The 27,487-nt window shown below is 42.5% G+C and overlaps 1 protein-coding gene across 2 annotated transcripts in view; it reads right to left on the bottom strand.

The window, feature by feature from the left end:
* Positions 1–24,016, bottom strand: part of RUNX1T1 (RUNX1 partner transcriptional co-repressor 1) — a 113,898-nt gene extending 89,882 nt beyond the window's left edge. The window contains exons 1-2 of one of the 2 annotated variants that reach the window (XM_084260384.1): positions 23,541–24,016; positions 3,605–3,777 (exon numbers count right to left, since the gene is read on the bottom strand). In XM_084260384.1, coding sequence (XP_084116510.1) covers positions 3,605–3,692 — 88 coding nt within the window. In that variant the 5' untranslated portion in view covers positions 3,693–3,777; positions 23,541–24,016. The remainder of the gene's footprint in view (positions 1–3,604; positions 3,778–23,540) is intronic. The other variant, XM_084260385.1, reaches the window with a different exon arrangement.
* Between the last annotated feature and the right edge of the window lie 3,471 nt (positions 24,017–27,487).

The raw sequence follows: 27,487 nt of genomic DNA, 5'->3' as shown, positions 1-27,487 counted from the left end.
GAAAAAAAAGGAAAGAAGTGGGTACTTTTGGGTAACTGCACTTCAGTCAGCCATTTAAAATATTTAATATCTGGGGAAGGGGAGGAACAGAAAGATGAGGCAAGGGATTCCCAAATTAATGCTTACGTCAAGGTCATCACTCAAAATGAAAAAGATCCTGAAAAGTATTTCTGATTCATCCAAACAACTGCCAAACATTCACTTATTTAGAAAGAAAATTATTCTGTTAAAGCATTATTGGAGAGTCTGTCTCTTAGAAGATAAATCACAGAACAAGAGCATTAGAAAAATAGACCTGTGTTTCCCCTCTCTTTGCCCCAAATTTATGAAATGGGAAAAGGCAGGTGTTACCACCTATAACTTGGTGAAAAACCCTACACAAGGTGGTCTATGACTGACCTAGTTTCTACGGTCTTTAAAGACTATTTAAACAAAAATGATTTTTTAAAAAGGTAACACATTCCCACTTCTTTCTGAAAAATCCACAGAATAGAATATTGGCTGAAAAGAGAAGAGCCCAGAAGAAAGAGGAGTACAAAAGCATGCCTGCTTGTCTGTGTTCAACACAAAGAACATTAAATGAAAACAACTGGCACGCTGCCAAATTCCTATACAGGCAAAGAGATTCAAATAAATTGATTTCACGCATCACACTGACCTGGGATCAGTGAGCAGTGGTACAATACACTCGCTGCTCCATGTGGGGCAAAGCCCATTAACGTTATCAGAGCCACAGTACATTACCAAGGACGGAGGCAGGGGGGCGGGGGAGGGGGGGGTGGGAGGGAGAGAGATGAGAACCCAAAGTCTGGAAACTCGGGGAGGGGGGGGGAAGTATTGCATGGAAAAAGGAACTTCAGCTGGTGTGCTTGGTTTCAGTTTACTAATAAATACATCATATTGTGAAAGATCATCCTCTGCTCACCTCAGAGGTTTCAAACATCGTATTTTCAAATTAAAATAAATACAAATGTCACACACACACTCCCCTTACATTCTACTTTTAACACAGTTGTTCTCAAACTCAAGTTATTCTCTGTAAATTTCCTTCCTTCCCCATCCGCCAACGTTTTATATAGATTATGGGTTATTTTCTTTGTACTTCAAAAGCTGGATTCTTGCCCAGGATACTCTTACTGGCTCTGAAAGTAAACTGGAGAAATCGGCCACTGTGCTTAACTGGTCCAAATCAACCTGACAGACAGAGAAGAACACCTTGTCTGCAAGGCAGCAATGAGCAGGCCCCCAGTTCCCTTTGCGGAGTCACCCAGACACGCTCCCTCCCCATGAGGTGTTCTCTCCAAACCAGCATATTTCAAATTTCACTTTCTTACGACACGTGAAGTAACCCATGTGTGCCACGGAGTCTCCTTTTCTCATCCCAGCTTTGTTTTTCATTAAGATCTCTCACACTCCAATCAAAAGCAACTCCAGCAAGCCACAGGTGTGCACCACATGAACAGATGAAAATCTGATTGTGAGCCGAGTAATGACAATTCACTCTCTATAATACACTCGTCCCCTTTTGCAGCTGTTATATGTTAGAAGGGGCCTTTATTATTTCAGTTGCACTCTTTAAGATACATAGGTAAGCAAACGTAAATTGTTTTGAAGATACAAAAGGAAGCCAAGAAAAGATGACTTTGCAATAGCAAAACAAAGATGAGGACACTTGAAAGGGATCACATAAGCATAGGTAGTCTAATACTACACAAGGACATTGCTTAAAGGAGTCGGTGGACTTAGAGACCTTTTATTTTGTCAGATGTAGGTATCTGACCCACTCGCCTCATTTCAAGCAAATGCCAGAATGGGAATGCCCAAAGAGCTAACACTTAGTAACCACCACTGACCACTCCTCTTTCACAAAGAGCAGCACAAAGCAGGTTTGGGTTATCGTCATCATCAAAGCAAAAACCACACGCTACCGTTAACTCTGTAAGCTGTGCTATAGGGAGGATGCATTTGTTTTGGTATAGGGCTATGCTGATAGGAATGCACAGGAAAGGGAATCATTTAGTATACAGCAACTTTGTCATGATAGACCGTGCCGGCACCCAGGTGATAGGGGCAGCCTGACCTACCCAAGGGTTCGCAAGACAGCTAACATGCCATTCCCTCTCATTTATGAATATTTCAGTAGTCCAAACGAGATCATTTGGACTTTATAAAGATGAAGTGAATTTTAGTCATATTCATTCCCCCTTTCCATAAAAATGAATACTATTAGAAAACATGCCTTTCTCCTAAGTTGTAGGAAATTTCCATTATGTTACACGTGCTCTGACAGCAATAAACCACAATAAACTTCCCATTAGTATGCCAGCACTGCATGCTTCAGGCATGAAATCTTTACTTTTACATTTATTTATGTTTAAAATCCTTTATGAAGACCCATATGGCAAAAGAAATCAACCAACAACCACCTGTACAGGGTACACTCGCACTTTGAAAACCAGACTGCAGATAGAAGGAGAATTAGTCAGAAGCTGTATGCCGTTAAATTTGCAAAATAAAAATGCAAGAAGAAAATCTAGTCGTGAACAGGAAGGTCCCAGAGAAGCATTTGCTTGTTTTAAACCAAGCTAGGAAACTGAATTAGAATGCAAATTCATTTTTCACAGGATTTAATTTTTAAGAAGTATGTTCAGACTGATGCACAAAGCCTCAGCCCCAGCTGGTTACCACACCGGGATGTGCTCTCAGCTGTGCTCCATCTCCTTTCCACACCCCACAGGCAGAGAGCAGCGTGGGCCACAGCATCACACGTGGAAACACCGTGATATCATGAAAACTTAGATGCCTTCAAAGCTAACTAGAGCACAGCCTAGAGGACTCAGACACTGTTTGTGTTATTTTGCTATCATACTTTATCAAAGTTACATCATAGGCAGAATGGTCCAACAGAGAGAAAGAAAGAATGAGTGTTGGAAACATTTAAAATCAGTTTAGTAGCTTCTTGCCATCTAGACACATTATTTGAGGAGAAAAAAAAATGTAGTTACAGTAAATACAGGAATGACAGTCAAAGGTTATGCAGAAATTTTGTTCTGCTGTAGCAGATTTTCAGTATGGTATAAATCTTTGCACACAAGAAGAAGAAATATCCGTTCTCAAAATCATCTCAATCAAATTTATCACAGATTCTCAATGCAACGAGTTTACCAGAGACTTCTGCTAAATTACAAACACAACCACTTTGCCAATGTGGCAAACTGTCCCTTAACCTGGTTGCAAAGATTGTTCCAATTCACAGTTCAGGAAACTGGACTTCACAGCCCAGCCAAGTAATATTTACATGCCAAATAAAGGGCACCTCTGTCATCAAAAACACAGGAAGCAATTAAAAATTTCACATACATGTAGTTTTAAGATGAAGAAGATTTTAGAAAAGTCATCACTGATAGATTTTATTGTCATTGCTGGAGTCTTTCTCAGTGATATTAAAATGAAGACACCACCTTCACTGATTTAGGCACAGTCTTTGGACGCTAAAGGGAGAGATTTCTTTTTTAATTACAGTTTACAAGGCAAGGTACAGTCATTAAAAGTAACTTCTGAAAGGTATGCACATTACAAAATCAAATATTTTTCTGTTCCTTACCTTGACAAAATTCAAAGTTCCCTTTTTTCCGGCAGTCACCTATCACTAAACTCAGTGCTCTCCAAGTGTTTCTTTTGATAGATATCATTCTCCACCAATCGCTCTGCTAATTTCCTCTTTCCTTTTCTGACTGGGACAGATATTATGTTCACCAGCCCAGAGATCAATCTTTTCTATTGACAACAACAAATGAAAGAAAAGAGAAAAAAAAAAAAGGAAAAAAAAGAAGAAGCACATATCACAGCCAGTTTGAAGCACCACACCCCTTCATTTGCATGATAATAGTAGTCTTTTAAATAAAAGGGAAAGACAGAAATGCTATCATTCTAAATCAATTACCCACATTTTCTTAGTTAATATAAGGCAGTACTTTAAAACTGTATTAATTCTTCAACAAAGGCTGTTTCATCGTAAGTTGCTCATTTAAAACAGTTGACATACAGAGGGCAACAAAGTAAGGGCAGCCCGTGTTCTACCATGAAAACACCTATTAGCTAATTCTGTAAAAACGCTCGGTTTCAAATGCATTCATATAATACATTACATACTTTACCTGGTTCGACAGAGGCTCTAGAGAATCGTTTATTAATTGAACATGGTTAATAAAAAACAGAGACCTTGCAATTACAAATTGCTATTCTAATTTGGGTTTACAAGTCATAAGAGCAAACACATTTAAACAAAGGGAGATCAAAAAGCTATAGATATTTACAAATCATCCTCCCACTTTTCAAAAGGCAATTTCCCTCCCACTCCAACACCTACAAAAACTGAGTTACACGGATACTTTGTCATTAGTATGAGCCTGCATTACAGCGATGTCAGTTTTTCCAAGATATTAATATGCTTTTCAGGGGTTCGTAATTATGTCAAGGCAGAAAGGTTTTCAAAGCCAGGCACACACGGTTACGTACATGCTTCGATCGGCATCCACTATACAGGTACTTTGGGACATGAAGTTAAGCATGCATAAGGATCTGGTCGCAGCTGCATGCATCTAACCGAGGACCCAGCCCCAACCTCCTGCTGAACTAGGTCTTCCTCCAAAAAAACTGTGTTTTGCCCAAGGGCATTTGCAAAAGACCGGCCTTTGCGTTTGTGCTAGAAACTGCAATCTTTCCCACAAACAAGCACCCTCCTCAAAGCAAAACAAACCTTCCCAAGTTAAAGTTAATGTTGCAGAGCAAAGAAATTCACCACTCAAAGTCCTTTCTTTACCCTGCTCATTGTCGGACCTTTTCTCGCAGCCCTGCCTGACACAAGCCAAAGTTCTAATAATTTCAGTGAAAACAAGAGGTGTGTTAAGGACTGCAGGGCTCTACCCAGAGTTTGGCAACTGTGAAGCTTCAAATATGACACAAAACTATTTGGCATTTGAAAAACTGTCTCCAAAATGTGGCTAGGACTCCCCAGCTTGGGTGCAAATAATGAATTTTCTAACATTGTTTCTATTTTTTTATTAAATTCTCTAGTTGTCACCATGTTCTTATGTAGGCAATAAAAATTGCCTTTCAGTTGTGCCTTAATCATGAACTGTGTATTTTTCAATTGTCCAGACTTTCGTGTAATACTTTACATTTCCATAAATGCATACTACATTCCCTAAATTGCTGTTATTGTTTGATCTGATTTTTTAATGCCCAAGAAGAAAGCCATGCCCCTACCAAAACCGAAAAATCCTTTACTGACCAAGTGGCCCTATTCATTTCACTGAGATCATTTAAACATTAAGTTTTCTACTGAGTGACGATAGCATCATCTGGTTGAAATATGGACTTACAGTGGAAGATTACATTAACATCATATTTTGGATTCAGAATTACACACAGCAGCCATCTGTAAAGATGTATTCATGTTTTGCTAACCTTTGCTAATTTGGCCACTAGAAATAATTATGATCAAATAAGTTAAATTATGTAACATATAACAATTCAGCATTTATGTCTGCTGAGTAGCATACTACTTCTTTGTGGATGCTGAAAGATTTTGAAACCTCTTGCTGGTAAAAAAAAAAAAAAGTTCTTTTTTAAAAAAAACAGTACCCATCTGTCATCTACCTTACAATGAAGATATCACTTTAACTTACTGGTCCTCCTTTGTTTCAGCCCCACGTTCATGTTCTCTGTATGCCACATTTTCCAAAGTGATGGATGCATTCTGCTATACCCATTCTACACTCATCTCCTTTTTTAAATTTATTTTTTCCTCCCGAATCGTAAACTGCTGCTGTTGTTTGACTGTACAAGCAAAATTGTCTGAACTGCACTGAAAGTAGAATGCCTAAAACAATTTGTAGTCTTACAAGAGTGTTATAAAAAAAGGATCAACATGTTGTATTACCATGGAAATTCTGAAAAACATACTTTCCCAAACAAATATTACTTTTTCTCAATGGTATGAAGTAATGAAAACCACATGTGTAAATCTGCGATCCGTGCAGTAGTTCAAGCTGCAGCTAATAGAAAATACAGAGAGTGAACTCTGCCATATAAAGGATTCTTGTTACAGAAATATAATGTGAAAACCAGATGCAGACAGAAAACCTTAATCACAGATGGGAATGTAATCACTGGCATACAGAATACTTTTTTGATCAATCTCAACCATATGAGAAATGTATTTATTTTCTAAGGAATGCAATAACTCGAGAGAGTCTTCTATTTGAATTCAGTTAACCTCATATTCACAGTGCTTTTATCTTATACGTGGAGAGAAGGGGGATATAACCTGAGCCAAGATCTTAGAAGAGCCATTGGCCCTGGCAAATCATTCTTGTATCAGCTTATCTTTCAAGGAATTAATAGGATGTAAAGACTACAAATACCAGGATCAGCCTCAGAAGAAATCAACCATTATTGCACTTCCTAGTTACTGCCAGAAATCCCTTCGTCACTTAAGCACTTCTCTGGTCAAGTTTTTCTCTTATCGTGTGGGTCTTCAGAAGTACAATGCTAAGAGCAGCACCAAAGTGCCACCACCAAAGAATCGCCATGCTCCTTTATGAAACCTGAGGAATCATCATTTCAAAACTAAGTTTAATTTGGGCAACCCAATGAATGCCAATGCCCTCCACCCATGCAACTCCTGCGTGTCAATGTGAAACAAAGGACCGCAGCACACTCTGGGTATATGCAGTTACATCAAGCATCTGAAAAGCTGACCGCCTTCTACCAACTACCTAGACCAAGGCAATTCCCAACAGTGTTTGCTGCTAGTGACATTTCTGCTCAACTTTTAAGAGATGGAAATACTACACTAGTAGTAAACTCCTCACATAAAATATGGAAAATACCATTAAAATCTGAAAATCAAGTTCAGAATTCAGGTCATCAATAGGACCTACCTACCTATACTGTTACAAAGGTTCATCATCTTTGAGCAGCCACACTCCTAAGTCATGTAAGAGTTACGTTTCCCTAGGTAAATCTTACACCTGGTGATTGAACTGGACCATCACATTGAACTGCAATATAAAAAAAGCTTACACTAGGAAACAAAACTGAAGAAAGAAAAAGCTTTCAGAGATGACAGATCAATGACAGATCTCCAGGCTCTTGGGCACTAGCAGTGGAAGTTTACCTCCTGGCAGTCCCCAATCCCCCTTGCACCCTCCTCCCAGAGGTACCCACTGCACCCAAGGATACTGCAGTTCTTAACACAGCACTAGCTGACTGTCAGAGTTCACAACTGAGCTTTTGAAGGTAACATAAAGTTGGTATTGATTTATTTTAATAGTACTAAACAACGTAAACTGCAGTGATTTAGTAGCTGTTACACCAGAGGGGAAAGAGAGTGACAAAATCCTTTGCTGGACTCAGGGTAGGCAGATTCTCCCTCTCTCAGTACGGTTACCATCATCCAAGTTTAGATATCTGCAGTAGTAAGAGGACAGAGTCTCTTTGGTACCCCACCACAGGACAAACGTTCATTGGACTAATTCTGCTCAAGTTCCAGTAAAGCTGCTTCCTTAACTCAATGTCTGTGTGGTAGGTGAAATATGAAGCCAACTACTTGCTTTTCCCCTCCCATGTTAAGAAGTAGCAAAGCATTTGAGGAAAACAATACTTTGATTCCAGCACTGCAACAAAAGCTTTTAAAACCATCTTGTCTCTTCTGCCATTTAAATGTCTGAGACTGTGGCATCGATAGAAGGTGCAGAAGTCAACATTTAACACTAAAGTAATACGGGCAGGATGTGCTTGTCTTATTTCTAAACAAGCCTGCCTAGATTAATAATAAACTTTTGGCCAGATACATATTTTAATTTTCATGTTTTTCATATTGCATCATCATCATGTGTGTAGAGTGCTAAAAATGGAGTGAAATCTCCCAGCTGTAAAATGGTTCCACGTGACAAAACAGAGAGAGATCCTGAAAACTCCTGCTTCGTGTCATGTGCGAGCTGTGTGTGCCTGCGTCTCTTTTTTCTTCTCATCTAATTTCATCTGCGAGAGACTGTCCCTAGAGGACAAGAGAAGAGAGAACCAATTATATCCAGAGGTTGGTTTCTCCAAAATGAAGGCATCTGTTCCATGCCAACGACTTCCACATGGAAGAAAAACAGGACTTTGAAGGCATCTGCGTTCATGGTTGACAGTCGCGGATCTTAGGGTCTACTGTAATTGCCCAGCTGCAAACATGATTTGGTTGCTGCTGTTGTCAGCTGATCTCCTTGCACTGAGAAGGGAGCTTAAATAGCAAATAGCTGGATAAAAATCAGATATGCTTGCACAATACTGACACCTTTTCCCTTCTGAAGGAGGTATTTTTCCTGGTACAACGGGTTTGATGGAAGTAAATTGCAAAGTGGTTTTTAAACAAACATTTTACAAAATATTCTGCCTTAAAATGCCATTCTTTAAGTGAAGTACAAACCCAAGCACAATGTGCTCATTATTTGCTAGTATTTCAGGCTGATATTTTGTAAGAGTGATTCAGAAAGCAGTATGATTCACCAGCCACACAATCCTGCAGCCCACCTTATTTAGGCAAGTAGTCTCAGTAAAACCAAGAGTACACTGGAGCAGAGAAGCTCAAGAGTTTTCACTCAAAATACCTGTGGCAGACAAATAACTAGTATGATATTAATTACTCAACTCACATCACTTCCAACGTGAGTGGATACTTTCCAAAAGACACTTAAAAGGAAGATTAGTGGTAGTTCAAAACCTGGCTTAGAGCACTTGTTGCAACACTTGCAGCGAGATACTCAGCAATGCTGCGCTCCTTCCCTCTTAAAAAAAATCAACCAAACAGTCAACAAGAGTCCCTCTGAAGTAGCAAGACCCTAACTGACTTTCCAAAGCACAGCACTGAGTGCCATTCAGGCATCCAAGACTACTGAAGGTGCAGTTGCAACAAAGACAATTAAAACCCAACTGGCCTGGGCAGAAAATGTTTTTGCATTCCTTATCCTCCACTCACCAGATAAAAGCGGATCATGGTCCCCAGAAATATTTCATGCACCTCATAGGGTTTTTTGCTGTTCTCTTACCAAGGACTTACCTAGAACATGTTGTATACCTTTAATTTTAATATTTTTTAATCTTTGTTATTCTGGTGGATTCCAGACGCAATCCCAAACAAACTAGGCAGTCACAGCCTTCAGCTCTTCCAGCCAGGTAGCCGCAGAGTTTAGGAAGGACACTAAGGGTTCCTACATGGTTCCCCTTGCCTGGGAAATACCTCAAGTTATTATGAACGCATGAAGTAGCAAAGCTGGGGGGACACAGTAGGCCTGACACTTCCTGACCACTTCTCAATTGCCCGCAGGAAGGACAAGGGTTGGGAGCGAGGACAATTACCACAGCCACCTGCTTCCTGTGACCTCCTGGAGAGCAGACACAGCCACTGAGGACTTGCAGTGTCACTGAGGTCCTGCCCATCCTCCCAGAGAAGCCACAGGATAATAAAAACAATAGTGGCCAATAATATCTCTGTAAGAGGAGGAATGTAGGCCTGGACTTTTAAAAAGAAAATTAACATCAAAACCTCCCATGGGAAGAGGATGGGACCAATAAATGTCTGAACCTGGAAGGGAAATTATATATTGACAAATTCTATAAAGCTACTGTAGCTTTCCACTTCCCTGCAATTTTTTTGAACAGGAAACTGGCTTAAACACAGCTTAATCCAGCTCCTGGCATATAGAAGTTGAGGATCCTGGTCCCATGGTCTCAACAGGAACCTCTGAGAATACTATTACAGAAGGAATACTTTTTTCTCTCCTTTATATGGAATTTTTCATCAGGTAAGTCTATCATTTACAATTCAAAGAGAATGACTAACTTTACATGAAGACCTGAGCTAGCCCACTTAACCTTACGTAAGATAATGTACATTAGGGCCATATCTGGATCCAAGTCTCAGAATTGTTCCAGCAAAATACTGGGGGTTTTGTCACAGACATGAGATGGGAGCACAGAGAGCCTGAAGGTCCAGACCCTCAGACTAGTGTTAAGACAAAAGAAACACCATCTTAAACAGAACTGGGCATGTGAATACCATGGAGGGTCTGAGCTCCAGTATTTTGATTCAGTGTTTTAAAGCTCTGCTGACCTGTGGAGTTACACTGATTTATCATGGCACAGGTGAAATGCATGTAAAAAAACTAAGCTAGGCTGTTCAGTTCAGTACAATGGCTTCCTTGCTCATCTGCAGCATGCTTTAATACAGGTTGCAGCGTGTTCTTCCAGCATTAAGTGGTTTGCCAACAAGCTTTAAAAATAATAAATAGTACAGTCGTGAAACAGCTTTTGCTTAATGGTTCCTAGAATTCGGTGACTTCACTCACTAAAACCTTTTCTATAACATTACCCTTAAATACTTTTAGCAATACCACCATTAAAACAAAATAAAAAATCATCCTGGCACTACCATCCATTGATAGCACGCCCGCAGGTGCCGTTATCCCTAAATTTGTTGGCAGCTTTCTCTGGCACCACTATGCTTTAATGGCTCTGGCAACAAACCCCACCTGGATGTCACTGAAAGCACTCCTTTGGAGCGCTCTTCCCAACTACCCTTTGCAGCAGTATCATTCTATCTCCTTTGTTGCATCCTAATCATCTCACTTTCTGGCAACAGCCTCACTCTCTATTGCTGTGGAAAGGCAGTTCTATTCTTCAACTTTTCTAACACATATGTGATTCAATGTTGGGATCAATCTTCCAAGAGGATCTTGGGATAGAATCTTTGCTGCACAGGTTGGGTGTTCACCTGCATCCCAGATTTTAAATTCTTTGTATTTTATCCTAGTGACACAACATAACCAAACCAATCGAGAAGCAAAGCACAGGTACAAAACCCTATATAATTTAATACTTCATTAACAGAGATTTTTAAACTTTGGGACTATCAGAAAAAACACAGATTGACTCAACATGCCACCCAGCCTGTCATGACAACATGAAGAAACAGCATCCTGATACTGCCATTACACAAGTATACAAAGCAAAACAAAACAAAACAGAAAATGTATTGTGGAAAATAAATAAATTATGGAAGTGGAAAAGTTTTGGGGGTCAGATTGGGGTTTTTTTTCTGCCCAAACTATTTAAAATGACACCTGAGCCATAATCAAAAAGAGTACCTGTGTGCTCGTCATCAGAAATCAGAAAATGTAGTCAGCAGGTCTCCAAATAAAAGGAACCACAAAAGAAAATGGCTAGTGGCAATTCCTACTACTTATGTAAATTGTATATTAACATCCAACAAGGCAGACATACATAACCCTCCTAGAACTACAAAAGTCACTACAGTCTTGTACAATTGGTAATGGACATGCAACCACCTCCTCCAGATGCCTGTCAGAAGTTTTCACTCGTGGCATCAACCCAGCTTTTCATAAACCCTCTCTGGTTTATTACATGCCATTGCCCGCCACTGTTTGCAGATTAATTCCACCCCACTAGGTGGAGTGTTCTGTCTTTCCAGACAGCAACCTAATTTCCCAAAGAACCTATTATCCTCCACGAACTTTGGATGGCATTTACATTTAAGTGCCACAGTCCTGACAGATGGAAAAGTGGCAATGAATCAAACGCCTCTTTGGAATGACTGAAGAAATCATGAATTATCCCATGAAGATCCCATGGCAGCATGCTGCAGTGTGGAATCGTTTGGTGATACTGTTGCTGTACAGTTCTGTACAACACAATCGTGCTTTTATGACATCTAAATTAAATAAATAATAGTGAGCAAAAAAAGGTACCACTTACGTAAGTCACCACATCACACATCCCTAATAATGACACATAAACAAAACCAAGTTGCTGAACTGCTTACAAATTCTTTGTGTGCAATTCAGAAATATTTTCAATATTTAGGATGCCCTTCCTTTCCAGGCATCCCAAAATGTGTTACAGAAAATGAAGGGGACCATGAAAGGCTTGTTTTCCACACTCGCATTTCCATTCACAACCACTGGAGTTAAATATGGCAACTATTCAATAGAAACAGCAAAACTGCATACAGCATTTTTGGCAAAGAGTAAGAAAAACAGAGCGCTCCCATGAATGTGCTCAGAAAACTCAGATGCCACACATCCAGCTATAATCTTTCTTTTGGGGTTGGACTACACCCCAACCCCTGTGAAAATACCCCCCAGAAAAAATCCCATAACCAACGCAAGAGGCTCCTCGGCTTAAAACCTCTTCAGGCAGACAGCATCTCCTCTTAACAGGCTACAGCAGAGCATTTGCTGGGTAATACTCGCTAGCAGAAAGCACCACGTAGGCGCCGAGCACTAACGCAAGGCTCCTTCGAGGCTCGCGCATCCCCTCGCATCCCCGGGTCAGGCGAGGTAGGGCCTCCTCGGCACGGCTTCTGCTGTTGGCAGATATCACAAGCTATTTAAGGCTACAGACATTTTGCCCCGATCGGCCATGTTTTCTGTAATATTTACTTCTCGTACATATGTCTATAACTATGTATACGTCCCACAGAAGGTGAGGTTTAACAGGGTTAGCTTTGTTGGGGAAAAGAAGGTTTGGAGGAAAGGAAACAACTTTCATGTTTAGAAGATTTGAATCTAGTGACTGTCACGGGATGTAAACACTCTTCTGGGGAGGGAGGCTTTTTGTTATGTTTCAGGAGTGCACAGAGTTTTGGATAAAATCTGTATAAATAATCATCCCTCTGTCATTCAACATAAATTTATGCACATGTGTGCACACAGTTATGTTTGGGAATACAAACTATAAAGTAGACATGCCACAGACTTCTAGACAACTTACCACAAGAACAGATCTCACGCAAAATCCATTCTATATTTAAATTTCAGTTTATTGAATTTTAATTATTTCTGATCTGTAGATCACTTTGAGGAAAATCCCCCAAGGTCAAAAGCTTACAAATCCAATAGCAAAACCAAACAGAAGCATCAGCAAGGCCTTTTCCCATGCAGACACCTGCCAAAAACTGAGTTCCTGACTACTAGATGAGAATCCAGCAGCTAAAACTCATTCTAGTATTAAAACCAGGTAGTTCTCCATGATGAAATAAAGAAGTAAAAGCTCTCTTTTTATTCTGCACATGTTTACTCATGTTGTGTACACAGGGCTCTATAGATGTTAACAGTGAATTATCACTTCTTCAATTAGATCCTTATTTATAAAATTAACACATACCCTTTTCATTACAAATTTTTTTTAATTAAAAAGCAATAATGTTATTTTCTCTGGAGATGCCTCTGATAGAAAATTTATGCTCTACCAATGCTGTGCTTTCCAGGTTCATAAAACTCACTTGGGTTAGCATCTCCACAGCAGCGAATATTTTGGTATATATGCATCTGAGCCCAATTTAACTATTTCATTTAACCACTGAAAAAAGTTACTCCGAAAGCTCCATTAACTACAATGTCCTTGATGAGCCTAAACTGAAGATTTGCAGGCACAGAAGGAACAAAACAAGCCCAAGAATGTTCTGTTGTACTCTGAACATCCTTTACTTCGCACAAGGTCCTCAGGGGTAGGTAAAGCTGTACTGTTACAGTGGGGAAGCAGTCACTTGTAATTTTAAGATACAATCACAGTTTATTAATAAAATTATTTTAAACTTACAAGTCAAATCCTTTTACCAATATAGCGACATTCAGCTATCCAGTGCCATTTTTACAGTCCAAATAGATATGGTCCTAATTGCATAATGCCATTTTATCTGCTGAAGATAAAAGTGCCGATAAACAAAAATGCACATTAGGCAGGAGATTTTTCAGAATAGATTTTTTTTTAAATAACCCACTTGCATTAACAAAAGATTGCAATGGCTTCCAAATTATAGGGTGTTATTTTTAGTGGAAGTAGTTCAATATTCATATTGGAGCAGATGTAGCAGTTTAACAAAACAGCTCTTCAAATCCTGCACAAATTGAAAACAGGAAAACTGATTGCATTTTCTCTTATCACTTTCCTTTTCTGAATTGACACTTTTGGCCTTCTGAAAATTTACACATGGCTTTCATCTCAACAGCACCTGCTGATCAAACAGAAACCTAACATTTTCATGAAAATGGTATAAAGGACTAGTTTTCTTTTTACCATCTTAAAGGGCATCAGCAGTCCACTTGATGGCAACAATTGCTGAGTAGATGGCACACTCAGAATACATTTTATATTTTCATTACACTTACTTTTAAAAATGAGTTAAATCACTAGTGGCTCTTTCATATTAGCTCTTTGTCTGCTTTAAATTAATTTCAATCTCTATCTCTGCCTAACCCTGATGGATTTCATCCTGCAGTCAGCTAGATTTTAAAGAACATCTGAAAGCCTTTGAAATAATAAGGCACATTGTATGTACTGAAGCCATTGGGTCATCTTTATATAGGCATTTATATGCAATCATATAAATTAATATATATAGTTATGCATACATGTGCACATATTGCACAGACATTTCTTTTTGCAGTGCTTATACTAAGGAAAAAATGTATATATGTATCATTCTGCAATAAATCCACTGCACTGAATTACCTGAGCATCATTGATAGAGCATGTTTAGAGGCAGGAAACCCAAAGTGCATTTATTTATTTATTTATTTAAAAGTTGTTCTTCAATTCCTTTGCAATCTTCAGACTGGGAGAAGGTCTAGCAGGTGCTCTGGAACTTGAGCATCCAGACCAGGTTGAGATGCTGCCATTGGCAAACATGGCAAGTATGAAAACAGAATAATCAGGAGGTCCTTGGGCTCTCAGAAAAGTTTTAGGTATCAAGTCACGTATACAAAATATGAAACATAAATACCTTGTTACCCTGTCTGCTTCTAAGCCTGTAAACTCTGAAGCACAGCAGCAGGTAACAAGGACCATCTCCCCTTGTACACAGGTGTAATTAAAGATACTCCTGAAACTTGCTACATGTCAGCTTCTTAACTGATAAGAGCCCTAACCCTCTGAAGTACTCTGCTGCCATCCATTACCATTCTGCTTCAGTGATAAGGTAACCTGAAGGCAGAGATGACATACAGTAATATATGTGCCACTCCAGACAGTTGGTTCGTGAATTTCAGTGTTTCATCATGCTCACTGAGGCAATCGCAAACCTGAAATGTCAATATGTTCAGTCAATGGAAGTAAAATAATGGGGCTCTATTGTCTTACCCTATCGATCCGCTGCTGTCAACAAGAATACATGCCCCCCTGGCTTTAAACAAATTTTAATTAGGCTTTTAGTTACCGGATCATATCTATATATTTGTGCAAACGCTTGACAAAGTGAAACGGCAATATAAATATTTCAAACTTTTAAATATATTTTACGGGTAATTGTTTAATATTGCTCTAAGAAACGATGGCTGCTGACACCCGTTTCTTCCTAAGGCAGCGTGCGTGCACACACCTGGTGTGCAAGGCATCTTAATCTGGCGAGAACTGCAAAAATCACCATCCAAAGTCCAAAATAAGAACAACCACCCCCCCAAAAAAAGCCACCTTTCCTAAAACCCGCCGTCACCCTCTGCGGGCACTTAGGAAGCCAGGCGCCTCCCGCGAAGCCACCCCAACACTGAGCGGGCGGGAGCGTGGGGTGGGGAGGCAGCTGGCTCCTGCCAGCTCCCCTCAGGCAGGGCCGGGCTGGCCGCAAGGCAGACCCCGCGCCACAGCACGCCGCCGTTCACCTTGGCCCCGGCCGCCACCCCGCTCCCGCCCGGGGCCGGCGGCTCCCTCGCCGCGCCGGTCCTTTCCACTCCCGTCCCACGAAACATCCAGGCGAGCCGCTCTCGTCCTCTCTTCCCTCGACCATGGTTAAAGTGGGGTCCCTCGGTAACCTATTGTTCGTTCCCCAGCCACCTCCTCCCTCCCGCCGGGCGACCCCCTCACGCACACCCCTCCGCGCGGGGCGGGGGCAGGCTGCGCCCAGGCCGCGGCCGCCCCAGGCACAACAAAAGGCAGATCCCTTCTCCCCACCAGCTAATCTCTGCCTGTAAATCCTCCGCCCGCTACAGGGGGGTGATAAGAGGTTACATCTTCACTTCTCCCCGCTCCTATCGACTTGTGCAGCGCCGAGGGAGACGGGGAGAGGGCCGGGGGGGCGGCGAAGGATGGTGGTGGTGGTGTTGTCGTCGTCCCCCCTCCCCGCCGTCCGCCCGCCTCTCCCGAACCGCGGGTGGAGATTACCTTCCGGCGGAGGGAGGGAGGGAAGGAGGTGTCGGCGCGGCCGGGGCTTTGTGCGCCTTAAACGCACCTCGCAGCTTATCTGCGGCGCAAGGACCGCACATCGCGCCTCCGCGGTCCTGCCGGCAAGGGGGGAGCGGGACGGCGGCATGCATCGGGGCGATTACGGTATCAGCGGGGCCCAGATGGAGGCCGGAGGATGTACGGTGGGTGTGAAGGAGCGGGGCTGGGGGGCGCGGCACGGCCCGGGGTCCCCAGGGAGGCCGCACCCGGCATGGGGGGAGGTGCCACCTCCGCGCCGCCCGCCGAGTGAGAAGAAGGCGGCTCCCCGAGCGCCCTGGGCTGCGCTTGTACCTGACCGCAGGTGCCCATCAGACCCGGCTCAGCCACTAGAAGCTGCCCTGAAGCCTCTCCGGGACAAGGACCCGTCCAGAGACCTTGGGGAGCGCAGTGCTGGCTCCCGCACCTGAGGTCACCTCCGTTTCCACCAAGGCGACATCCCCAGGACTGCCTTCAGACCCGCTGCCCTTAACACACTACGACGGCTCCTGGCTCCCCAAGGTCACAGGACAGACCTACACCGGGTTTGGCCAAATCCAAACCCAGCCCGACTTGTTGGGCCTTGCTGGTGGCCCAAGAGCCTGAACACAATACTGCCACTACAAGCAGTGCCACCAAGCAGTAGAGAATGATCAGTAAGTCAAAGTAGGTCCCTACACTTAACAGTTCAGATTTTGAGGGTTTATTTTGACAAGATTCATGAAAGAGGAGTGACTGGGTCATCACAAGACACAGTGAGGGCAGGGAGCAAAGCAACCACCAGCACAGCCAGCCAGCCAAACTGCTGTGCCAGCTCCAGGGTGCCAAGCAAACTCTGTGCACCTGGGTTTTAAAGTTTTCTAAATGTTTCTCCCAAAGAGCCAACACTTATTTTTTAAGGGAACGAGTTTCCCTTGCACATCTGCAAAGGAGCGCTATGAAGACTGGGATGAGGACAATGACTGCACGCTGGAGTGAGACAGGCATTGTTCAGTGTAGAACTCCTTCCAAAATCACTCAGCCAAGATAGCAGCTTTTTCCACAAGAAAAGAAATAAAGGGAATTTGACACATAATACAAAGTGAAAACCAGAACTTAGATGGGGGAAGGGCGTGTGTGTGAAAATCGTGTCACTGCAATGAATGTCAGATAAAAAGGGGTCTGTCACAAATCCTCCACTAATCCAATAATGCGAAAACCTCTTGGTATCACTGAGACATAGTGCAAGGTATTTTTTTAAAAAAAAATTTTCATAAACCTCTCTATATGTTTTGCCTTAGAAAGACAGCACTTTGGCAAATTTGCCAACCACAAAAAAAGGGACTTTGCTTTTTTCGTTAAAGACAAACTGATTTTCACATGTCAAATTTACTATGCATTCCTCAGCCAGTATTTTTATCCTGAAAGAAGGGCCACTTCTCCCTCAACTTCCTCCAGTTGTCAGTAGTGTGACAACCATATTTAGAGGTAACCAGACAGGTCATATTACAAAAGTTAGTCAACTCATTTGAAACCTTAGCCCCTAAACCTAATGCTGTGTGCTATGCATTTCTAAAGAAAAGGTGACTTTAATGTATTCAACCTGCAAGGTACCACAGAGCTTTCTCTCTGCATACATTCTTTCAAAATATTAAGTACAAATGAGAGATTGCTCTATATTTAGGGATTTGTTAGGGATTTTCTTCCTTGAAATATATATACACATGTACATAATGCCATGAACTAATTTAGGATCCACCAGACTCTCATCTCGCAGAGCCACAATGTGTGTCATATCTACGTTGGCCATTCCGACAGGCAGTTTTACTATTTGAATCACAATTCTCTAAAGAAAAACTAACCCAGGATCCTTTTTAATGTAAGCAGTTCAGTGTGAAAACACATTTAAAAATACAGCAATGTGTGTTAATAAAATAAATACGATCAGAGTACAAATGTGTAACAGAAGTGGTGTTCCATAAGCACAGCTGTCTCAAAGTCCAAGCTGCAGGCTAGAAATCTTAATTTCAACTGACTCTCTCTTAATAATGGGTTACCTTCCTATAAAGCGTAAAGTCCATCTGCCCGAGGCAGATAAGTTTTGAAGCATTAAAATAGATAGAAATCTAACATTTTCTTTCTTGCATTGAATATGTGAATTCTAGTGTGCTATAACGTGAGAATTCCAACATATGACCATTATGGCATAATATCTCATAGCTCAGCCTGTCATTACTTCACTTGTAATTCTTATGTTAATTATGTTCATAATTACTATAAACAGATGTGGTAGAAATTCATGTGACCTTTTACTGCAGAACGCATTTCTCACTCTTTCCACTTTATTTTGGTAATACAGCGTTAAACCAGAGGAAAGTATTTCTGACACACTCTGCACGTATGCGCCTGCATATTTAACGTGAAACCGTTTCTACCTCATATTTCAACTGAAGGACCACCTATATGCCAGCACGCTGACACGAAAGCGATGGTAACTGAGAAGCCTACCCTGAAACATATCCCTAAAAAGACTGTGCTTACAGTGAACCTTTTTGACTAAACCTAGGTAAAGCCAGCACTGAAGCCTAGGACTTAAACGAAGCGCTGCATTTTTATTCAGCACCTTTGTTAATGCAGCAGTATCCTGCTTTACAACTACAAGTACATGACAGCCACACAGCAATTTATTTTACTCGCAGCCCAACCATCACCGTCTGTACACAAAACACATTTACAATAAAATCACTATGGATTTCATTAAGAGAAAGCCTACTCAAATTTCATTTCTTTGGACCTAATCTATAATTAGTGTGGACAGACAGGTGCAAACCCTTCTCCTCTACAGATGGCTACTGGAAATGGTGCAAAATAGCTCCTTCTGTTTAAACAACACACAGATAACCTGCTCTGCTCTTATCACTTACAATTACCTCCATTATACTGAACTAATGTTTACTTTAATAAAATGTCCACTGTTCTCTAAACGTTATTTGGAAACTTTCATATCAATCGCAGAAAAAAAAAATGTAAATGGAAGTCAGTGTCTTTCAGATGAAAATATTTTAGGGAGAAAAAAAAGCCTTTTAAAGGGCAGGATATTTTGACTTTGATTTTACATCTGCTGATCATTTCTCTTTATCCACAAAACCACACAGTATGCTACTTCCTGATGTATTTATGCTACCATGTATTAAACTAATCAACTTTATAGTAAATAAGAACAGGATAACTGATTTTAAAGCTTTTTTTTTTTAAAAAAAAAAAGGAACATCTGTGTGGAAAACCAAGACCCTTTACATTAAAACTTCAGTTTTTAAACTAACTTTTTTAGATATATCACGTGAAAGAAGGTGAAGAGAATGAAATCTGGAAGTCAATGTTTTAAGAATTTACACTCTCATTACTTATACTAAATTCAGTGTCGCTTTAAACTTTTGTAAATAATACAGGTTGCTATTAGAGGCTGTATGAAAAAGAGCAGGCTGCTACTGACTACATAGATAAAAGTTTTTTTAATGTATTCAGAGTTTAAATAATTTTCTTTTTCACATTTCTTTAGCCAAGCTATGAAAAATAACCCCTTCCCAACACCAAAATCACGTTTTATTTTGGCTGATAAGTCTCCTTGATCTCTGCATGACAACTTAAGTTTCTACAGAACAAAGAACAAGATTCCCCCCCCCCCCAAATGCTCCCCCCAATCTAAAATATCTGAAGCTCCTTCAAGAGCAACATAGTAATATCCTTATTGAATTAGCTAAAGATTTAACAGTAATGAACTGTGGCAAGTGGATTTGAAAGATGGAAATGACAATTGCAAGCCCTTTCTCCCATCACCCCCAGTGCTAACACTGCAGATGCCCATTTCCCCCAAAGTGTCTGACACGGAGCGGAGTTTGCAGTCTGCACAGTACCTCAGTGAAGTAAGCTTCGCATTCAACGCCTGTCATCTGAGGTTCATTTCAGAGAAGTGAGAAACAGGATTTGACAGGGGAGAATGTCCTGAACTGACTAGCCACTGACCAGCACTCCAGGTGGAGCTGTTTTTCTCCCCTTTATTCTATAAACAATACTTCCAGTATAAAGCTCCATGTGTGTGCAGGCATATGTAGTGTTAAGCGTACACAGATGAGAGACACCGTGTGATGTTTTACTGGTCCATTATTTAGGCACAAAACAAGTTAACATTAAGGTGGTCAAAAACGGTAGAAGGCAACGTTTTACTTAAAAAGACTTTGGAAACTATTTAAAAGCTCAGAGCCTTTGAAGAAAAACAACTCGAGCAGCAGTTGCCAGGAAGCAGTGACCTAACACTGCTGTCTGCATTCCTTTACAAACAGAATGGTTCTTGTCTCCTACAGCGTGCTCACGGCTCGGGAACCCAGCCGCTCACCCTCCTGCAAACGCGGGGTCGAAGGAAGAAGTCCTGCCATCATCTATCTCCTGCACGCCCTTCGCCTGGCTTCAGCTTGCCAAGAGACATCGGCGGATTTAAGGGTGGGTTGGGTTTTTGGTGAGGTTTGGGGTTTTCTTGCGCTGATGCGTGGTCGTGCTTCCCATGACAGCAAAGAAAAATGACGCACGACTTGAAAGTAGTAAGTAGCAATGATGTTGAAGGTTCAGATATGATAGAACTGACCTCAGAAGATATAAATTATCAAATGCAGCGCAACTTCGTAATTAAAAGCCTGTACAGTGAGCCTGCAGTGCATCTCACACCTAACAAAGCCTTTGCCAACTTACTTTCATAGACGTGCAGTTATGAATAAGCCATGTCCAGATCTTCTTCCTACTGGCTTTTTTGTTTGTTTTGGTTTTTGGTTGGGGTTTTTGTCCTATTGATGGGGCACCACAGAAACACCTAGTGCTAAAACCAGGACGTATAAACAAGATAGACTAACTTTTTTAACATCCAGGCGAGCTGAAGGAAATTCCCTGATCATATTGGATTTCCTAAGGAAATCAGCCCAGAATAAACTGAATGAGGTTTTCAGACTTCCCATGGAAAGGTCAAGCATCAGCTTTAACAACCATTAGAAACCAGTTTCAATCCTCTCGGCTATCCAGATTCGCTAAACCGTTAACAGAAAAGCAGAACAGAAAACCTGGACAAGAGAATTCAGAGCTAAAAATGTCTTTCACGTCTTGCTTCAAACTACAGTTAACAAAGTTGCTTATGTAAACTTTCCATTGCATCTGTCAGGATGCAGAAATAGAGAAGGAAATGTAAGGCTACGAGGGTATAATTAAATAAATTATATTCACCCTTAGCCCCAACATATTGTGTTTACAAATACAATAATTATGTTTCTAGCTACATGTCAAAAGAAAATATTTTCTAAGTCCTTCAAAAAGCATGCAAGCCTTACTGTAAGTAGGAAATAAGTCAAAACAGATTAGTAGACCAAAAATAAGGGGGGTGGGGGGGAGATCCTGCTTTGGTCAGCAACTCGGACCACCATCAGGGGATAAATCAATTTGCAGCAGCTGTGGACAGCCATTTAAGTCTGGGGCCTGAACAGATTAATTAGGGGAAGCGATGTTAAAAGTTAAAGGGGTCAGCGTTACATTAAGCACACGAGTATTTGTTGGAGCAAATGCTTGGCCGTACATACCAAGACTCAGAAGACATCCTTTTCGTTAGTCAGGGCTGTGCCTATAGCCAAGCGCTTGGCACTTGCTGCGTTCCCAGGGACAGCGCGGCAGCTCCCGCGGACCGCTCTGGAGAGGCGCGCACACCTCTCTGTGCCCAGCCCCCGGGATGCCATGCCCGTCACCGCCGTCCTGCTCTGCCTGTGAAGGCAAGCGTGCAGCTGTGCACAACGCACCCTCCCGAGAGCACCTCGGAGACGTTCCGGCAGAGCAAAGGCAGGCGCTCCCAAGCCCTGCCGCGCCTGGCAGTGGAACACTTGAGCAGTTCTGGAGGGAAGATTTGCTCTCAGGGGCTGAGAGGGTCGCGGTCCGCGCCGGAGCGATCGGCAGGCAGGAGCTGCCGGCTCCAGGGAGGGCAGTGCCAGGGGGCTGCGAGAGACGGCCGCTTTCCGCGCCGTGATTTAGGGCAAGGCGGAGGTACGGAGGGGTGGAAGTGACTGACTGGCAGAGCCTGCATCGAGGGCTGCTCTATCCGAGAGGCTTCGAAGCGGCTGTTCCCCACCGCGGCGGTGGCGGGGAGCTCCCGGCCGAGGCCGGGTAGGGCGGTCCCGCCGCGCCGGGCTGCGACTTGGAGGGCATGCGGGGGAGGCTGCCTCGGCGCCTCTTCCCTTCGCTCTCCCTCCTTCAGTGAACTGAAGGAAGTAACATTTCAGCTCTTGCTTGGAGCAAGAGCGATTTGAGAGCTGCGTCCGAGGGGTTACTTTCAGTTTCTCTCTAACATTTAGGAGAGCAGGGTACAGTAACAACACAGCTATTTCCCCGTAAATTAGCGCGTGATGGAGTCGTGGGTGCCCCTGCCAGAGTGGCAAGTCCTGCCCTACCCTAAACCAAATTTTAGCCCGATCTTACAACTTTGGCACTAACAAAAGGACTCGCACTCCCCAAAAAGTCAAAGGCTCATCTAAATGGCCGGAGTGTGGTTCTCATCTTTTCAGTCCCCCTTATCGAAGGTGAGTTACGATCTTATGGACTCAAACCCCTCAGCTCAGAGAGACGAGATGACACAATTACATTGTATCGCAGTTTTGGAAATGCAAACGCTAGCGTTACCCTATCTTTTAAGGAAACGAGGTGGTTGCAAGATCGCGGTGTAGCTCAAGACGATGCGTACCGCCTGAAATATTTCTTGCAAAATAGCCTGAAGTGATGTTGCCAGTGCTACATAATCCGATGATCGTAATGAAACAAACAAAAAGAAAATCCCACCAGAAATATTTCAGACTCTCCGGCTCACATTGGCTAGCTGTGATCCGGAGAGAGGGGAGGCGGCGGGTGGGGGGGGGACAGAAAAAAAAAAGGGCAAGTCCTAAATGAAGACAGAAACCCAACGCTGTGGAAGAATATGCGCATAGAAGGGTCATTTTCTTTTATAAAAATAATGATAATTAAAAAAAACCCTGGGTGGTTTGGTTTCTGGGCTCTTGAGAAACATTCGGGGCGCGAGTTTGTGAGCCGGGGACAGCGGGGGTAAGAGCTGCATGCAACGCTAACCTTGCCCGGGCACAGAGGCTGCCCCGGTCCGCCTGGGTTAGTTACAGCCACGGGAACCCCACCGAGCCAGGGGAACCCTATGGGAAAGGAGAAAGGGGAAGAAAAAAAAAGGGGCTCGGGCTCCCCCCCCCCAGCGCGCCCTGCCCGCGCCCCATACTCACACTGCAAAGGACCGGAGATTCCCACCATTCGCCACGGGCTGCGAGCTGCAAATAAAAGTTCCCGTCCTGCTCGGGGGAGAGCCGGCAGCCCAGGCTGCTGGAGGGGCGAGGGGGTGGGAAAGGGGAGAGCAGCGCAGCGCGGCTTCCCTTCCCAGTCCAGATGATCCACGTCCACAAAAGTCAAAACGAGCTGAGGAGAAACTCCAGCTGCTCTTCCCCCCACCCTCTCTCTCGCTCTTCTTTTTTTTTTTTTTTTTTTTTTTTAAAGGAGGATCAGCTCGAGAGAGACTACTGGTTCCACGGGAAAGGATAAGAACCAAAAATAAAGCAAAGTCTCCAAGTCGAGATAGTTAATGCCCAGGTCCTTCTCCTCGCAGCCGCCGCCGCAGACAAACGTGATGTGGAGCGCAGGGAGCGGCCGCTGTCAGTGGCGGGGTCTCTGCGTGTCCCCGGGCAGCCGACGCATAGCTCTGCCCCCGGCGAAGCCGCGCCGGTGCGGTGCCGAGTCGAGCCGCCCGCCCAAGGCTGCGCCGCTCCCCGCGCCGCCGCGCCCGGCTCCCCCGCTAGCAGGCACCTCGCAAGGCAGGCAGCATACTGCCGGCAGCCGGCCCGGCCCCGCTACCCAGGTGCAGGGGGGGAGGGCTTAAAGCAGTGGGAGGTGATAGAGGTAGGAGACATCTGTGTCGTGAGGAGGTTAGTGCGGGTCAAGTATATGTTAACAATAGGCGAGCGCGGTCCCTCTCGGGCAGCCTGCCTACTCTTTCTTTCTTTCGCTCGCTTTTACTGGGTGGACATCTAACTTGCTCCCTAATGATGCCTCCCCGGCTTTAAGAGTCCAGACTGCCCTGCAGTAACCCAAGACAAACACTTTCTCTAGCCATCTGGAGAGCTCCTGGCTGCTCTGCCTGTGTCTCATCACTGTGTGAAGAGACAGCAGTGCTAGAAATCAAGCCACTCTCAGATCTACTCTCTAATCCCCTTCTGTTAGCTGATTTCCAGTCAGACTGTTTGCTTTTGCATTAGATAATAGCCTTAGAGAAAACAATTATCATTTTCTTTTTCCCTTTGTTTTTCCTTCTTTCTAAAGTACAGTATCGAGGAAGGCCTCCCTCTCTCTTTTCTTTTCTTTTTTTTTTTTTTTTTTAAGAAATTTATAGTCTTTCATGGCTTGCAGAACCCAGATGCAATTTCACACTTTCCTGGAAGGGGATTCTGGATTCTTCGGAAAGCAGCGACACGATCGCAACTGCAGTGAAAATTAATTACTATCATCTACAATTAATAGAAGCATGCCACCGTTTGACTCCGTGTTTCGTTACATAATCATTTCAGTAGGCATCCATATATTTTCCGATTCATCAGTTATTCCTTTCTATGTTTCACGGAGAATATTGTTGTCAATCACGCAACCTACAGCAAACCGGTACTATTGATATCATGTTGACACTATATAAAGAAGGCGTCTCCTCAAAAAAAACCCCAAAACCCCACAACCAAAAAACCCACCAAAAAAACACATCAACTTCATATATTGAGCAAAAAAGACTGGGGTTTTTTAAGGTTGCAGATAATGGATTGGAACTGTCAGAACTGCCTGGACATTTAGCTTCGCTTTTTCAAATGTCAGATGTTAAGTAAAAGAGTGAGCATAGAACAGAACTTCTAATCAAGCTGCATTCTTTATTCTTGTACATACACGTGCGAACGCACGCACACACACACACACATACTCTATAGGCCTAATCTTGCAAATTTACAGATGCCCAATTTTAAACACATAAATAGACCTATTGAATGCAAAGTAACCTGATGTGTGTTTATCATAAGCACACGCATGTTTCCAGAAGGGGAGGAAGCATTCATATACATATTTATAGCAATATTTATCTGTCTCTGAGGCTGGCTTTGAAAATTTAGTTGATTTTGAAAATACATTTAAAATATGTTTTATGACCTGGATAAATCTATCTTTCCTGCAGATATTATGGGACATGGAGCTTTAATGAACTGGGTGGCATAGAGTAATACAGGGTCAAATTTACCTTGAAGGAAATTCAGCTCAACAGAGCATATATCACGAGATGTTTTGGTCTACTGTGATTTCAATTTACAAAAATGGTGAGAAGCCACAAGCCTGGCATTGATTTTTAATTTAAAAGCTATCTGTTTTACAGAGGTCTATTTCAAGGCTAAAATCACAGGAGAACCTTTAAAAAAGTATTATTTAAAAATAATCTAAACCCAGCAAATTTCACAAAGCTTCCTTCATCTATGCCAGACCTAGAAACTTCAGTTGAGCCCAAAAATCTTCGTGGCATGATAGTTTCGTGCCAGTTGTTGTATTTGTAAGCTGAAAAATAAATGAAAGGTTTGCCAGTGGTCCCAGAGAGTGTTTTGCTGAACTGTCAGGGACTGAACACCGAGTCCTAATTCTCAGTTTACAGCTTTAAAATAAACCCACAGTGCTTCCTTTTTGGCGTGTACCTTCATTCTAAAAGATCCATCTGCTTTCTAGGTATTATCTTCTAAAATAGGGAAGGAACATCAGTTTAGATTTGGAAACTCTGGAAACTCTTGTCTGAGCTAGTAACAATTAAAGTGATTAAGTTTATGGACTTCTGCTTTCTCTTCACATAAGGAGAATACAGAAATCACCTATGAAACACCCAGCCCTGGCTTGTGTTGCACAGTGTTTCCCATTGTTCCCAGTAAGGGAAAAGCCAACCCAGGTAATGAAGTGTAGCAGAGACCAGTAAATGCTTATCACTTCATGGCAACTACACTTTCCTCAGAAACTCTGAGAAAATAAATTGACATGATTCCTAAATAATAAAAGATGGTAAACACCAAGTGTCACCGTTATATTGCAAAGCCTATTGAAGCCTGGCTCATTGCAAACTTCCCTTATTCATACTTTTTTCCTTTCTCTATTTTTTCCCTAGAGAAAATAGCTATGTTTCAGTGAAAAAGGAGAAATAAACATGTTCCTTGAAAGATGAATTCATGTTTGCAAGAAGAAAAAAAAAATGCAGCCTCACAGTAGACCTCACAAATACTTGGTAACTTTACACCCTGCAGTTTTTTTTTCTGCAGACTGTAGATGCCATGTCTGATTTGACATATGAAGGATTTACACTGTGTATCACTGTGTGACATTGTGTGAGAGAAAGGCTGGTAAAAGTATAGTTGCACATGGAAGTCAGAAATATCCTGCTAGGCTGTCCAAATCTGACTGTATTTTGATTGTACAGAGACTGATCAAATGTTCAGAGCTGAAACATGGCTTATTCTTTACTGTGAATAATTATGTTATGGGCAGTCATCTGCACTGAAATTCTTGGAAGAGAACTTAGATATCAACTCACCTCGTTGCAGTTTAAAAATAGAGACAAATATGTCCCTTCTAATTGCCACTGCCTTGCAGCTCTCAGTGTTACACATTGTCACACGTCCCCACCCGGAGCTCAGACAATCTACTCAAACACTTTTTCACTCAAACCGTGCAGGCTTTTAAAGTTTAGGTTGGGTTTTTTTTTTCAGCCATATCCCTCTATTAGAGCATCTTCCACTTCTGAAAGGCTGGGTTTCACCCTCCTCAAAGCATGTGAGAATCCTGCTGTTCGCTTCCGCTGGAGCTGGATTGGGCCTTGGCGTGTGGACGGGGGCTGTGTGTGCTCACTGCAGCGCTCATTTGACAAGCGCTCCTTTTGATGGAGTGGCGCAGGAAATGTTTGTATAAAACTAAATAGACAGATAGAATGCTAAGCTGGATCCTCGGTAGCTTTAGCTTCCAAACCTTAACCATGTTTTTCCAATTTTCCCTCTAATTTACAAGTGTAATTTACCTTTTAGTGTTCGTTTTCACCCGAGTCAGTTCACACACCTTTCATAGGTCGTGCCATCCAGAGAACAGCAGCAGAACAGAGGCTGCTGTGGGATTCGCATTA

Source organism: Gallinula chloropus (genome assembly GCF_964237585.1).
Source record: "Gallinula chloropus genome assembly, chromosome: 2".
Classification (NCBI taxonomy): Eukaryota; Metazoa; Chordata; class Aves; order Gruiformes; family Rallidae; genus Gallinula; species Gallinula chloropus.
This window is presented reverse-complemented; position numbering and strand designations above follow the sequence as displayed.